At 34.4% G+C, this 15,480-nt stretch overlaps 1 protein-coding gene across 1 annotated transcript in view; it reads right to left on the bottom strand.

Annotated features, from left to right (window-relative positions):
- Positions 1-2,076: 2,076 nt before the first annotated feature.
- LOC145297547 (uncharacterized) overlaps positions 2,077-15,480 on the bottom strand; it is a 265,438-nt gene continuing 252,034 nt past the window's right edge. Inside the window, exon 4 of the mRNA XM_080143514.1 lies at positions 2,077-2,397. Coding sequence (XP_079999640.1) covers positions 2,335-2,397 — 63 coding nt within the window. The 3' untranslated portion in view covers positions 2,077-2,334. The remainder of the gene's footprint in view (positions 2,398-15,480) is intronic.

Below are 15,480 nucleotides of genomic sequence, written 5' to 3'. Positions count from 1 at the left end.
CCATACACTTCTTCCCATGATGCATCTTTTGGAATTCTTTAATTTCAAATAGAATTTTCCACTTATATTGTTACTCTAACTTTACATGAAAATGTCCGTTTTTTAAACATAATTTTACACACACGTATCCAATGTCGTATCATCAGCAGCAACAACCGCATCATCAGGGAGGTTACGTTGGTTTATTTATTATGACACGGACTGACAATCTGGATGTATCAAGTTCGAATCCAGTTTGTTCCACAGAAACACTTTCACTTATGGATGTTGGCAAACTTCATGTGGTTACCTCGCTTGGGCATAATGCAATTGAAGTTGGCAATAACATCAATGAACAATATTTCGAAAAACGATTGCTCAGTGCAAACTATTTGCATTAGTTTACTACGTTTAAATCTGGTGATGTGAATTATTAGAAATAGTGACCAAAAGTGTGAAAACTTACTCAAAATTTCAGCATTTTAACAGTGACCATCATCAGCAAAAATGAGATTAAAATAAAAACATGAAAAATGGGTCCCACATGAACTTAATGAAGGCCAGAAAGTATAGCGTCTTTAAGTTTTTGTAACCTTCTCTTAATCTCTCTTTCTTTCAGAAATGATAATTGTGTCACGTTGTTAGTCTTTCTAGAGAGAAGATTCACGTGCTTGTCAAGCGTACTTTTCAAATCGTCTTTTCCTTTTTCTTCTCTTCCTTTCCTCTTCCCTTCCTGGACATATATGCATTCAATGACGTCACATCCACATCACGCATTAAATGCTGAGCAACATTAAATAAGCGTATGTGTCCTGGCTTGGACATTTAATTGCAGAGCCAGGCTCCATTACATTTTGTTTATCGTATAACTCTCTGGTTTTTGTGGCTAAACTTCGAGGAGAGAGATATGAAATTTGGCAACATCCTACCCCCCCCCCATTGATATTCTGTCAACAGATCAGACTTTATTTAAGCAGCTTTACATGAACAACAAAAGGTTTAGCAATAGATTAAAGTTGATTTCAAATTTATAAAAACGTCTATTAAGCAGGCACATTCATGGTGAACGCAGATGTCTGCGCTACTAAGATTTGTGAATGGCACCAAAAAAATGGGTTAACATGTCTCTGCTGGACGTTAAGAGAGTGTACTTCCTAGTATGAGTTCACAGAATGCTGGGTTGGACAAGTTTGAATCCAGTTCGTTCCACAGAAAATTTTCATTTAAGGATGTTGGCAACCTTCATGTGATCCCTCCCATAAGTTACCAATGTCTTTGTAGAAAGAATTCTAACTTGAAAGATATCAAGGAAACGAATGCCAACAATAATCATCCAATTAATACAAAATGAATAATGATGCTTAACAACAACAGCAGCAATGACGATGATGATCAGGCTCGGCACATTTTATATGTCCAACATCTGCTTGAAGTATTGTCAGAAGGAGACAGAGTTCACTCTACCTCGGAAGTCACCTCTCTGGTTTTTGTGGCTAAGTTTCGAGGAGAGAGATATGAAATTTGGTAACATTCTACACATCCCTCCATTGATATTCCGTCAACAGATCAGACTTTATTTAACCAGTTTTACATGGACAACAAAAGGTTTAGTGATTCTGTCACTTGTCACTAAAGGTTACATTTTCGACCTCTCATCAGTCGATCACTCTTCCATGGCTTTTATTACGTAACAACTGCATCATATATATGCCACAAAGAAACGATAGTTCATTCCCTCAAAAACTGAACAAAAAATGGGATGAATTACAGGTCAAATGAACCTCTGCCCAATAAACATATGGCCATTGGCTGCAAGAATTGTGTGTGGGAATAACAAAGAATCTGATTGGTTAACTCAGCACCGCGTGAACATATAAAGGCATGCAGTAACATCAATTCCATGCAATAATCTGACGAATCTTCAAAAAGATAAAACTGAAATTTCTGTGTAGTTTAATTGCCATATATATTTTCATAACTTACTACCTAGCTCTACTTATATACTGAGCACAATTGAAGTAAATACGGAAAATAGATACATGAAATTATATATATACTAGCAGAGAGACTAAACGTTGTCCGGGACTGAATCAAGATCAACAAATGTTCCATCCCCCCCTACTTTTATTGTCATCTAAATTGGTGAAATTGACCATTTTTAAACAAATCAATTAATTACCTGCACTAGTTAGAGAGCCCCGCCCTGCACTGTGCCGGAAAGAAGCTTCACATACCTCTCTGAAGTGATTTAGTCCACAGTACATTGTAGTCTACATTGCACTGCAGAGAATCTACTGTTGATTTTATAAACTTATCTGTAAATAATGCCTTCGCTTAAAGTTTAAAATATAAAAGTCAAGTAACATGGTTCGATTGTGCTCTAAAAAGTAAAATCCATTTTGAACACACCTCTGTCTTCTGAAAAAACAAAAACAAGTATTATTTTTAAATAATCACTTGAATCAAAGTTAAACGGACAAAAGTCAAGTATCATGGTTCAATTGTGGTCTAAAAAGAAACATTCATTTCAAACACTAGTCTGTCTTATAAAAGAATCTATAGTTGATTTTATTGGCTTTTCTACTTGTTGGTAAGACTTGTGAATGGCACCAAAAAATGAGCTAACATGAATGTTAAGAGAGTGTACCTTCTAGTATGAGTTCACAGAATGCTGTGGCCATACCAGATTGTGAAGATTGATGGAATGAGGTACTGTTTGCTGGAATTGATGATCTTGAATGAGTGCAAAGCCCTACGCTGGAATCAAGGAACGTGGTCCCAGAATTTTCTGATATTGTTATGCGATGAATCATATTATCCACTTATGGAAGGCTTGTTGGGCACCTCTCAGTGTGTGCATGATATTGTGTGGCATGTGGAGTAATCAAAAGGAGAGCTAGTTCGATCACAAACAACTAGGATAATAAAGTGACAGACTTCCTCCTCCAGCATATAATGTGACAGACTATAGACACAGTAAGGAGGAGTGATTGTTACTAATAACGGTTTTGTTTGTTTGTGGCATATATATAAACCATTACATATCCACTGTCGTTGTTGAGAACTTAGGTTCTTGATCATCTGTAGACAAAAACAAACCAAAACAAAAATAAAAACAAACCAAAAACATTTATAAAATTTAATTCTCCGAATTTGTGTCTTCATTTCCATTTTTGCATTTGTTGAATATTTATACTTTTTACTGACCTGCCAAAATAACCTGCCAATCTTCGCTTTCCTCTTTATCCAAGGAAGCAGACAAAAATGTAAATATAGAGGCTCCAGAGGGATATAAGCATACCCAGCTCAGTAACATATGAAGATTTTTCCCCATAGGTTTTCGTTTGGTGGGATAGAGTTGGGTGGTGAACTTCCAATGGTGAACTCCCCCACCCTTGACTAAGCCAGAACGGAGTGGATCTATATATCGGTCTTCATTCATGGATTGAAGATAACTGTAGCGCTCTATACTGGATTGGAAATGTAATCCATCCATCCATCATCCATCCAGCGCGGCTGTAGCTGAGATTGAACTCACTACACAAGTTTGTAGTGTAATTCAAATCTTGTCGGTAGCTGAATACTTGATGCTTCACCAGGGCTATCGAGAGTATTTTTTATCGTGACACCATCGTGATGGGGTGCCTACTGCGGCTTAAGAGAGTCTCGTCTACCCTCGAGAGGAGGATAGACTGCGCCAGTTTCTCAACCTGGTATTTTACCTTGCAGTACATATAGTGCCTCATCTTCCTAAATGGTCACCCATCTAGTACTGGCCAGGCTCAACATTGCTTAACTTCGGTTATTTGGCAAGAATCGGTGTGTCAACTTAATTGTGCTGTATTATATATATATATATATATATATATATATATATATATATATGCTTCTATATAGGGGGAGTTAGACGAAGGAAATAATTATTTTCATTTAGCATTGAGGCACTGCTCTTCCATAAAATAATTGAATACATTTTAATTATGAGTATCATGAACAAAGCATAATATATAAATAACATTGTGTGTGTGTGTGCGTGCGTGTGCGTGCGTGTGTGCGTGAGAGTGCATGTGTATGTGTATGGTTTTCAGAAAATAAAACAGAGTGCTCCTCAGTTACATTTGGAAGCACATAATATATTTATTACATATAATATTTTACAAAAAAAAATTCAATTAATCATAATGATATTGGCAGTTTCAAGAGGAATAGAAAATCCAGTTGGTTAGTCTAGGAATACCACAATAATTACTGACTGACAAATGTGTATATGGAGAGAGGGGGCATATAGTATTTCTAGCTAAACTGACGGGATATCCATTCCTCATGAGACTGCTAGTATCAATGTCTAATTAAATGTAAATTGTATCCTGTGTGTGTGTGCGTGTGTGTGTGTGTGTGTATGTGTGTGTGTGTGTGTGTGTGTGTGTGTAAAAGAAAACATAAAAAATTTAGAACTACACTTGTCGATGTACGTGCCAAATCTTGAAATCATATATAACTTTTTTTCTTAATTTCAATCAATAATTTTTGCATAAAAATAACAAGTTGCAGCAGTATTCTAATAAATTATACAATTTATAAAAGTAAAACATAAAAATAACAAGATTATTTATGTTATATGTTTACATTCTAATTAATATGTGTGCGTTTTTAAGATGCTGAAGTTAACACAATTTTTTGTCCACAGTTGTAAGGGAGACAACTCTTCATTTCTCCGTTTTATTAACAGAAGGCTAAAACAGATTCGCTTTATATATTTGTAATGTTTCTGTCCATCTGTTCAAAGATGCAATTGAAAACAAAGCGATCAAAAAACCTTTCTTAATTAAAATTTTATGAGACTTTTAGTTTTGCATTTTGAAGTCAGCGTTCGTGTTAAACACCTATAAACAGCTGAGATGATATTTACTTTAAATAAAAAATTTTAATGTTAGAAATTAAAAATTAAGAATGTGGTAATATGGGGGTTCAGGGCCAAGAGCAAGAGTACATAATGACCCTAATTCATTCTCGGACATTGCCATAATGATCTAAATACGTGCAAATTTTGGATGTCAAATGACATCCCTATTTCTCATCATAACTTGACCAAATTAAGGATGGACGTCCAAATACATTCCAGAATATGCTAAAAATAAAAAATGATTCTGATCTCATTGCTGCATATCTCATTGATTCGGTTGTTTTGTTTTAAGGCAGAAGATATTGTAGGCATAAAATCTTTTTCCAAATTAATAGATTCGGCATTAAATAACCTGAAAGGATTGATATGCCGTTATAAAAAGACAAACCAATATCTATGAATAAATATTTAAAGATAAAAAGAATTTGAGAAACTTAGAAAATTATACTAGGTTTCCTAAACTTTTCAAATTTAATCTAACAAAGTAATGCTTTCAAAAGATATGACAAACTTCTATTAAATTTTGTAATTATCAACAACAAACTCGTTCAAATTACTTTTGCAATATTAATAACTGGCATTACTCTGCTGTGCAAGTTTATAACGAATAAAACCTCTGCATTAAAATTCGTGTTAAAAAAAATGCTGTTCAATTTCAAACGTTTTGTGATAAGGATTTCTAATTTGTGTGATTTTTATTTATATTCCTATTTCATTAGCCTCAAACAATGCACATTTTCACTGAGAGATAAGGACGTACTATAAATGAAGGACCAGATTTATAGAGATATTCTAAATGGGGAGTTGTGCAGCGAGATGTTTGTTCACATTACATTTAAATTTCTGTGTGTTATTATAGTCAGTAAGTTTCATTTTTATTCAACTCAAACATTTATTTAGATTTAAAGTGAACACTAAGTTAACTAAAATATATGCAATCAAAGTGTGAGTGAGTGGTAGTAGTCCACAGTCTATGCGATATATATATATATATATATATATATATATATATATATATATATATATACTCATTTTTTTTTAACTTTTCAAATCAGATGGTGTATAAATTCACAATTTCAGCCTAATCAAAAAAAAAAAAGAATGTAAACCATCCATAAAGACCGGGAGAAACTTTCACTTATCCTTTCGTTGTCAGCTGGAGATATGTAGACTCACATATGTTTTCCTCCAGACTAAGACATTGAAAGAAGCACTGATGATATATATATATATATATATATATATATATATATATATATATATATATATATATATATACTCATGGGATATCAGTCTATGGGATATATATATATATATATATATACTCATTTTTTTTTAACTTTTCAAATCATTACTTTATATTGGGTCCAATATAATATAATAATAAATCAAAGTATCATATTTAAGCATATTTTCCAACCAGGCAATGCCAGGCGGCTTGCTAGTATATATAAGTGAGAATTTGTGTGTGTGTGTGTGTGTGTGTGTGTGTGTGTGTGAGGACACTTCTCAACCTATATACTCAACAAATTTTTGATCTACAGACTTGAAATTTGGTAAATAGATCATTCAGACATATAGAAAACTTTTTAATCAGTTTTAGTCCAGAAAAAACGGCTGCTACAGGGTCAAAATTGAAAAATTGATACTTGGGGGGGGGTCATCGGATTTTTATGTTTGTAAAGTGTTTCACGAATGCACGTGCATGAACGGTTCACATGAAAGATGTCTTATGTTAAGTATAAGTAGGTTTGAAAACACTTTTTAACAATCTTGTCAAGCTGGCCTAATGGTTATCATACTTGACTCATTGTCTTTAGGTTTTGGTTTCGATCTCAGCTCAAGTATTTTTTTTTTATTTAGCAGAAATGAACTGCTTAGAAAAAAACAATATTTGCATGCACATGTCTCAGTTTCTTTCTGTTTATTTTTTTAAAGGAATTTAATGTTACGTTTAATACCGGGCGACGCCAAGTACATCTAGTACATTATATATATATATATATATATATATATATATATATATATATATATATATATATATATATATATATGTTTGGGTGACCGAATCCATATATACATATGTGCTTGGATTGGAAAGGAAACTTCAACCAATATATGCATAAGGTGGGATGTATGAATATGTAAGTGTGTGTGTGATTGTGAGTGCATGTGCCCATATATATATATGGGTGGATGAGTGTATACACATCCGTATGTATGTGTATGTATATATATATATATATATATATATATATACATATGTATGCACATGTATGAGTGGGTAAATGTGTTCGTGTGGATATGGATATACGCGTATGTGTGAGCCCCTGCATATGTCTGTGTGTGTGTATGTGTATGTGCCTACATAGTATATGGATGTTTGTGAGTGTATGTGCACATACATATATGTGTGTACATATATGTGTGTATGTGCGTGTATGTGTGTGTATATATATCTTCTACCTATTCTCCATTTTACTTGTGTGTGTGTGGGTGCGTGTACGTATGTCTGAATGATTAAGCGCATGTATACATGCGTGTTTTGGTTGGGAAAAAAAAAAAAAAAAAAGTATATATATATATATATTTATATAAAATAAAAAAATAAAAATAATTGTTAGCGGTGGATGTATGCGAGTACGTGTGTGAGTGTGTAGGTGGGTATGTATATATGTATATATGTATGCTCCTACATATATTTCTATGTATGTACGTGTGTGTATGTGTGTGTGCCTGCGTACGTGTGCGTGTGCATGTGTACATGTACATGAATGTATATGTATGCGTGTGTTATTGTGTGTGAGTGTATGCTATACATGGGGAAAGAAAGTCTTTAAAAAGAACCCTAAAAAAACATGAAAACCTTCACCATATGGACTAAAAAACACTCTTTGAAAATAACTTTGACCGGACACTGTGAACACTTACAGTTGGAGACAGAATGTCTGAACACACGCATCACTCTGAAAAACATATTTAATATCAGCGGAGGTAATTCTACAAACTCCCATTTTAAAGAAAAACTTTTTACGAAAATATCTGAAGAGAGCACACACTAAGCTCGAAACGCGTTATAAAAATATTTTAAAATAAAAATATGATGAAAACCTTTAAAAAAAACCCACAATTGTTGATGGCTACACTCTTTTAAATATATATATATATATATATATATATATATATATGCAAGAGTCGTTTCAAAAGTGAAGCCCCCTATATTTTTTTTTACTAAAAAAGTTGTAGAGCTACAAAAACAGCGGTGTTACCATGAAAACGAGTGACCTTTTGTGCTTCAGAATTTATTTTTCTGCATAGTCATTACCATTCTCAATGCACTTTTTACCAGTAATTTAATGATACATCTCTGCCTCTGATGCACGTCCATGATAAGGGTTACTTTCTTAGAGTCTCACACCGTCAATATCTGCGACAGAGCGATGAAACATTCAGGTCATGAATTCATAAGTTCAGCCATCATAACAATGCAATATGCAATCCCCTCTGATCCATTCTGGTGAAATAAAAAATAGGAGCCATTACTTTTAGAACGCCACTTTTATATATATGTATATATAGCCATGCAAATTAAATTTTAATGTGATTTGGGATATAGAACGAAAACTCATTTATTACTTTCACCTTTCAATGCAATTTGTGTTTAATCTTTTCTTCCCTCCCCCCTCCCAGATTAATAATGTTTTATATCATTTGGATTATTCCGACTATCAGCCCTATTTTATTTGTTATTTTCACAACGTTTTAGCCGATGTAATCTTCGGCCTTCTTCAGGTGTATTTTGTCAAACTCAGGAATCTTCCTGTTGAACTCTGAGATCTGCACAGAATTCTTAACATGACTCTTTATTTAATACACGAGGCTAACATGCTCTCACGTATGGCACAATCACATTGACACACCGGTTCTCACCAGATCATCTAAGTTAAGCAACGATGAGCCTGGCCAGTACCAGATGGGTGACCATTTGGGAAGGCTAGGTCTTGTATGTACTACGCAGAGTCATAAGAAATTTCCAGGCTGGTATCCAGAGGCGCATTAATTCACTGGGAGAGATGCACCTCTAGTTTTAATTAAGACATCCATCTAGGAGAAGGTAACTCTGATGATGTTGGATGCAGGACGTTGGATGGTGTGGAAGAGGATGAATCTCTAGCAGATCAAAAGTTCTATGGTATTAAGAGTTACGATATTCGACTGCAGCCATGCGGATGATCTAAGGACAATGGATAGGTGCAAATGCCACTGCATTGGGGAAAGTAATGGCAACTCACCCATGTATTCTGCCATGTTCAAAATCATGTGATGCCTTCACAGTAATCGGACCAACTATGGATTGAAGTCTATGAAGAACACTAACCATGATTTCCTCTACAGCGTGAACATGCCACGATACAAGAAGAAGAAGCATGGTCTCATTCCATCAGCCATGATGCAATTGTATTCTTCATATTAGCCGCACTGAGGATTGAACCTTCAACTTAAAATGAGAACAGTAGTCCGAATAATGCAAAATATCGATCCTCATCTCAAAAAATCATTTAATTTGATAATTTTGTATTGAATTTAAATTTAATAATTTTGTATTGAATTTAAATTTTATGATTTTGTATTGAATTTAAATTTTATGACTTTGTATTGAATTTAAATTTTATGACTTTGTATTGAATTTAAATTTAATGACTTTGTATTGAATTTAAATTTAATGATTTTGTATTGAATTTAAATTTAATGATTTTGTATTGAATTTAAATTTAATAGTTTTTTATTGAATTTAAATTTAATGATTTTGTATTGAATTTAAATTTAATAATTTTGTATTGAATTTAAATTTAATGATTTTGTATTGAATTTAAATACAGTGTAAAAATGGAATCAATGAAAAAGTTTATCCTTGAGAAACTATTTTAGCTTTTTCAATTTTATGAATTTAGATTTATTTTTTTTAGTTCCCTTATTTCAATTAAATTCAACTGAAACCATATTAAATTGTTATTACCTAATGGTGTTACTAGTGGTTTCTATCTGATAAAAACAGGTGGTTAAGTGACAACAAGTTTCCACAAATATTTTTTCATCTCAAGATTATTGAAACTTACTTTTTTGCTTTCTCAAGAATTCTGCGCAACAAGAAATCACGTTCATATTTCAGTACTCTCCATTCGTCATCATCCAGGAGGAAGGTGTCAAGCTATGCTTTATTTTTCTTACATGTTATATTTTACCCAGGGTAGTTTCAGTTCTCTTGATTTCCTTATGATATTGTTACATAGGCAGAGGGGGCATCAAGATGACCCTATGCAGTCATTTAACTAATTCAAATAACATTCTTGAAACAATGATGGATTTATTCAACTAGATGATCATTTCGTAGCTGGAAAGTCAAAAATGGGGGAAGAGATGGAAAGATAGAAAGTTACTGATGTTTTAAGCACATAAGTCAATTATTAATGTTTTATTAGACCAAAATTCCTGTCAGCCTATCCTTTCTCAACTCCTTTATCATTTTGTGCCCCTTGTCTGAAATGTCTCCTGTTTACCAATAATAGGTACTAGATAATAGTTATTAGTAGATGTACTCTCATTAATATTTAACACTATGTAATACCTTTCTTTCAGGTTGTATTTTCTTTTTAGTACTATAATTATTTTAAATTACTTGGAATTGGTTAGTGATATTTCATTATGTGTGTTGGTTTCTGCATTCAAGGATTTCTTCTTTATATGTCAGTTACATTGATTGGTGCTAGAGTTTGTATGAGGTCAATCGTTCTACTTATTCAAATTTCTTGTATTTTTTAAATTTTCAGATTTAGATAATGAATCAATAAATACAAAATTCAATGTTTAACAAAAATACGAATATTATTAATTTAGGATTGAACCATCAACCTTCAGAATAACTCACAACTGAATTATATCAAGTATTATATCCACTATGCTATGGGTCCTTACAAGAACGTCACTGCAAGTTACACTCAAAATATAATTGTGAATTACTTTTACCTTGAGGATGCTTCATGTTTAAAAAAGCTTCTTGGTCTGACCTTCACTCGTGATTTGAAATGGAGGACATACACCAAATCTTTTGCCAAAGTCATGGTTGGATCATTCTACTGCTCCAGTAGGTATCTCACTACTGATGCAATTCTCTACTTGTATAAAAGCCAAGTACCTCCTAGGATAGAGTACTGTTGTCACATGTGGGGAGGAGCTGCTCAGAGCACCCTATCCTGCTTTGACAGAATTCAAAATAGATTTTGGAATATTGTAGGTGATGCTCTTTTTTCTTCTCTGCAACCTCTTTCCTATAGAAGTGACGCTGCGAACCTTTCCCTGCTCTATTGTATTTTCATGGCAAGTGTTCGACTGAGTTCCAATCTATGGTCCCCACTTTGCCAATCCTTAATGTAAAAATACTCGTCTAGCATAAAACACTATCAATAAATTCCCCCACTCTCTATCGGTGCCTAACCTAAACATGGATTCCATGAACAAAGGTTCTTTCCTAGAACTGCCCACCTATGGAATTCTGTTCCACTGGTTTGCTTTCCAGCTGACTACAATATTATTATCTTCAAATCCAACATTTTCTGATTCAACCATCCTCGTAAATAATCTAATCATACAAAATTTTCACCACAAACGATTATTACGCAACTGTCCCAATGACTACAATGCACACATTAACCTTTATCCTTGAGTGGCCTCCGGGCCTTGGTATGTGGTAACCCTTTTGTAAAAAAAAAAAACAAAAAACAAAAATAACAAAAAAACTTAAGGCTTTTACCCAGTCATAGTTGATAGAACAAGAGCATGCTATTCCCATGGATTAAATAAATTTTGTGCAGATTCCCGAGATCGACAGAAAGACTCCCCAAGTTCGACAAGATACACCTGAAGATGTTCGATGGTTACACTGATCGAAAGTTGTGCAAATAACACTTAAGATGAGAAGAAGGATCCAAATGATATAAATAATCTATCCTTATCTAAAAAAATTCAGAAACATAATATCAAAAAGTTTCATTGGATATCATGTTGGCTTGGCAGGCCAAGAGCAGGCTCAAGGCATTCGTGAGTGGCAGGGCTTATCGTTACACGATGATTGGTTGAAATACAAATCTGTTGAGAAGATAATGAAATCATTTTGTATAGCTTTATTCAACTCATCATGTGTGCATGAGTCGTGTATACGATAGTGTACAACTGTGAGGAAACGATGTATAAATTATGATATATCTGTGTGTGTGTGTGTGTGCACACATGTGTTAGATCACTGAAGTTAAGCAACTGAGGTTGGTCAATACTAAAGTGGGTGACCATTTCGGAATTCCAGTTGCTAAATGTGCTCTCCGCTTATCTCAACATTGTTTCCAGTTGTCCTTGACTTCTCCTTGCCACTGGATTCAACCAGCGCCGATTCAGGAGAGGTGTGGTTGGGAATTGTGCAACTCTTCCTTCTCAATTACACACACAGCTTCCCTTACAGATGGTATCCATTGTTTCTTAAGACTGAACAGAGGCGATGCAATGCATGTATATGGAAGGTTTTAAAGGATGCAGTGTCTCAGCAGGCAGCGATTGATGTAGGAAGCTGGTTTGATGCTTCAACAATTACGAGCGTGAAAAAAATGTTTCTGAAAGTCACAGGGATCTGCTGTTTTATGACGTTGTAAGCTCAGGGTTTTTTGCTGGTGAAATGTTTAATAATTTCGTTAGAGTTTTCTTCACATTTGAGCAACACATCGTAAATACTTAAAATCAATAATAATCATCTGTTGCTCAATGTTCACAGGTAAAACTGAGTCGGGACAGCTAATCTATTATATAAATCTCACCTGTCTGTTTAAATGTATGCATGTATGTATGTATGTATGTATGTCTGCCTAAAACTTTCGACAGAGGCGACGGATTTTCACGAGATCGGTATCGTTTTGAAGCTTGACCCTTCAGACGATAAATATCCAAAAAATTGGCTAAAACATTAATTCCTTCACCCTCAACTAGGCACTTTTCTACAGGGAGGGGTCGCTTTTTTCACTGATCTTTTGAAAGTCATCACTCTTTTCGATTGACTAGCCTTAATTTAAACCTTCGCCACTTCCAGTTTGGTGATGGATACAACGGCAAAGACATCACGTTTTTTTTGTTTTTTTTGCTTTACACACCCCTCCAAACACCCAGACTAGTCTATCTATAAAAGTGAGAATGTGCGTGTGTGTGTGTGTGTGTGTGAGGACACTCGTTAACATATATACTCAACAAATCTTTGAACTACAAACTTAAAATTTGGTATATAGGCTATCCAGACATGTGGAAAACTTTTTCATCGATTTTCATCAAGAAAAGAGCACTGCTAAGGGGTCAAAATTGAAAAATTGGTACTTGGGGGGGTCATAGGATTTTTATCTGTCTGTCTTTGTAAAATATAACGTCAGTCTGGATACCGTTGAGACATAACCGACATGAATCCATGCAAAATTTCTATGAATCTTTGTTGTAAGATGTTAGAATGGTTATCAACAGTTACATGTTCGTCTTACAAACGCTTGTGATCTCTGACACCTTTTCACAACCCTTCACTGTTGATCCACGTATACCCAACAATATGTTGCATATTTATGTTCTGAAAAAGAAGGAATTACCATGGCAACAGCAAACAGGATCCAACAAGCACCAACAAAAATGGAGGCTAAAATTAATAAAAATAACTTCAAGAGAGGAGGATTTTTGTTTCATTTTTGATTAGGAGAAAATGAAAAAGGAGTCAAGGATTATTGGGGAATTATTATCATTTGAAAAATTTCAATAACTTAGTTTGATTTAGTTAGGTTGTTCATTTTATTTTATTTTTTTTACGGCATATCAACACAGAGTTATTTAATGTCAAATCCAGTAATTTTTTTATGCTTCAAATTCTTTCTATCTTTAAATATTTATCTATTGTGTTTGGTTTAGTTGTTTTGTTTTATGGCATATCAACACTTTTTTTTTTTCTTTCTTCTCAATTTTGTCTCCATTGGGATCTTCCGATTACTCAATTAAGATAAGAACAAAATGTAATAAGTCCTCTGATTTACCTCTCCGTAGTACTGTGTATGGATATTCTATGGCTGACTGGGATGACTTCCGAACATTTATATCAGATATACCTCTGCACTTCATGTACAAAAATAATGTGTCCTCTATAGTATTAGACCTGATTGAATGGTTAACTGTAAGGATAGACCACTTCATACCCTCCAAAATATTCCAGCAAAAGTCCAACCTCCAGCCATGGTTCACTCCAGAATGCACCGCCACGTTTTGGCGAATAACAAACAGGGTCCTGAACAGAAGCATGTCCTCTATCTCTACCATCATCAATGGACTTGAAGTAATTTCGTCAGCATCTGACAAAGCAAAACTCTTTGCTAAGAACTTTGCAGCAAATTCTACCCTTTGCAATCAAGGCCGTCTCCCTCCATATTCCTTCCTGTGACTGAAAACACACTAAGTGACATGCAACTTTCTGTACGTGATGTTGCCAAGCTTAGCAAAAATCTTGATTCTAATAAAACAACTGGCCTAACAGCATTCCAGTCATAGTGCTCAAAAAGCTTCAACTGGAACTAGCTCCCGTACTTACAAAGATGTTTAAACGTTGCGTTAATGAGAAATGCTTCCCAACATCTTGGAAAACTTCATCAATCTGCCTTATAGTTAAAAATTCTGGTGATCAATCATCTCCTTCTCAGTACAGACCAATCAGTCTCCTGTGCATCATGAGTAAGTTGCTGGAATCTGCGATAAACAGAGAAGTAGTTAATCATCTCAACAAAAATAATTTAGTCAGTGACATGCAATATGGTTGCCGTTCTGCGAGATCTACAGCTGATGTACTATGTATATCACACAGGATTATTGAATCGCTCGACAGAGGCTTTGTCTCTAGAACAATAGCTCTTGACATATCAAAGGCTTTTAATAGAATATAACAAAGATCTACTTCACAAGATTACCAGCTATGGAATAGCTGGGAATTATAAAATCATTTCTCTCTGATAGGCTTATAAGAGTAGTCACTGATGAGCAAAAATTAGAAACTCACTGTATTGACATTGGCATTCCTTCAAGGTTCTATTCTGGGTCCAACCCTGTTCCTGATCTTTATCAATGATCTCCCAAATCAAATTCTTAGGTAATTCGTAGACATTAATGCAGATAACATGACAATCTATGGGGACATTTAAAAGGCCAGCAATGACAAAGATCTTTCTGATTCTCTCTCTTCTGATCTGAAGAATGTGGTGCAATGGGGAAAAAGGTGGTTCGTTAATTTTAATGTATCGAAAACCAAGCTTTTCCACTTTCATCATACTGATCCCCACCATGCCCCAATTGAAATGAATGGCCCTAGTCTTGGAGAAGTCCCATGTCTTGAAAAGCTTCTGGCACTGACCTTCACTACTGATCTGAAGTGGAACACATACATCAAATCAGTTGCCAAGACCACGAGAAAAATGGTTGCATCACTCTACCGCTCCAGTAAGTACCTCACTGTCGATGCAATCCTCTATCAGTATAAGAGCCAGGTG

Source organism: Euprymna scolopes, chromosome 18 (genome assembly GCF_053919585.1).
Source record: "Euprymna scolopes isolate OS-2025 chromosome 18, ASM5391958v1, whole genome shotgun sequence".
Taxonomy (NCBI): domain Eukaryota; kingdom Metazoa; phylum Mollusca; class Cephalopoda; order Sepiida; family Sepiolidae; genus Euprymna; species Euprymna scolopes.
The sequence above is the reverse complement of the archived record's forward strand: the minus strand, read 5'-3'. Positions and strand labels throughout refer to the sequence as shown.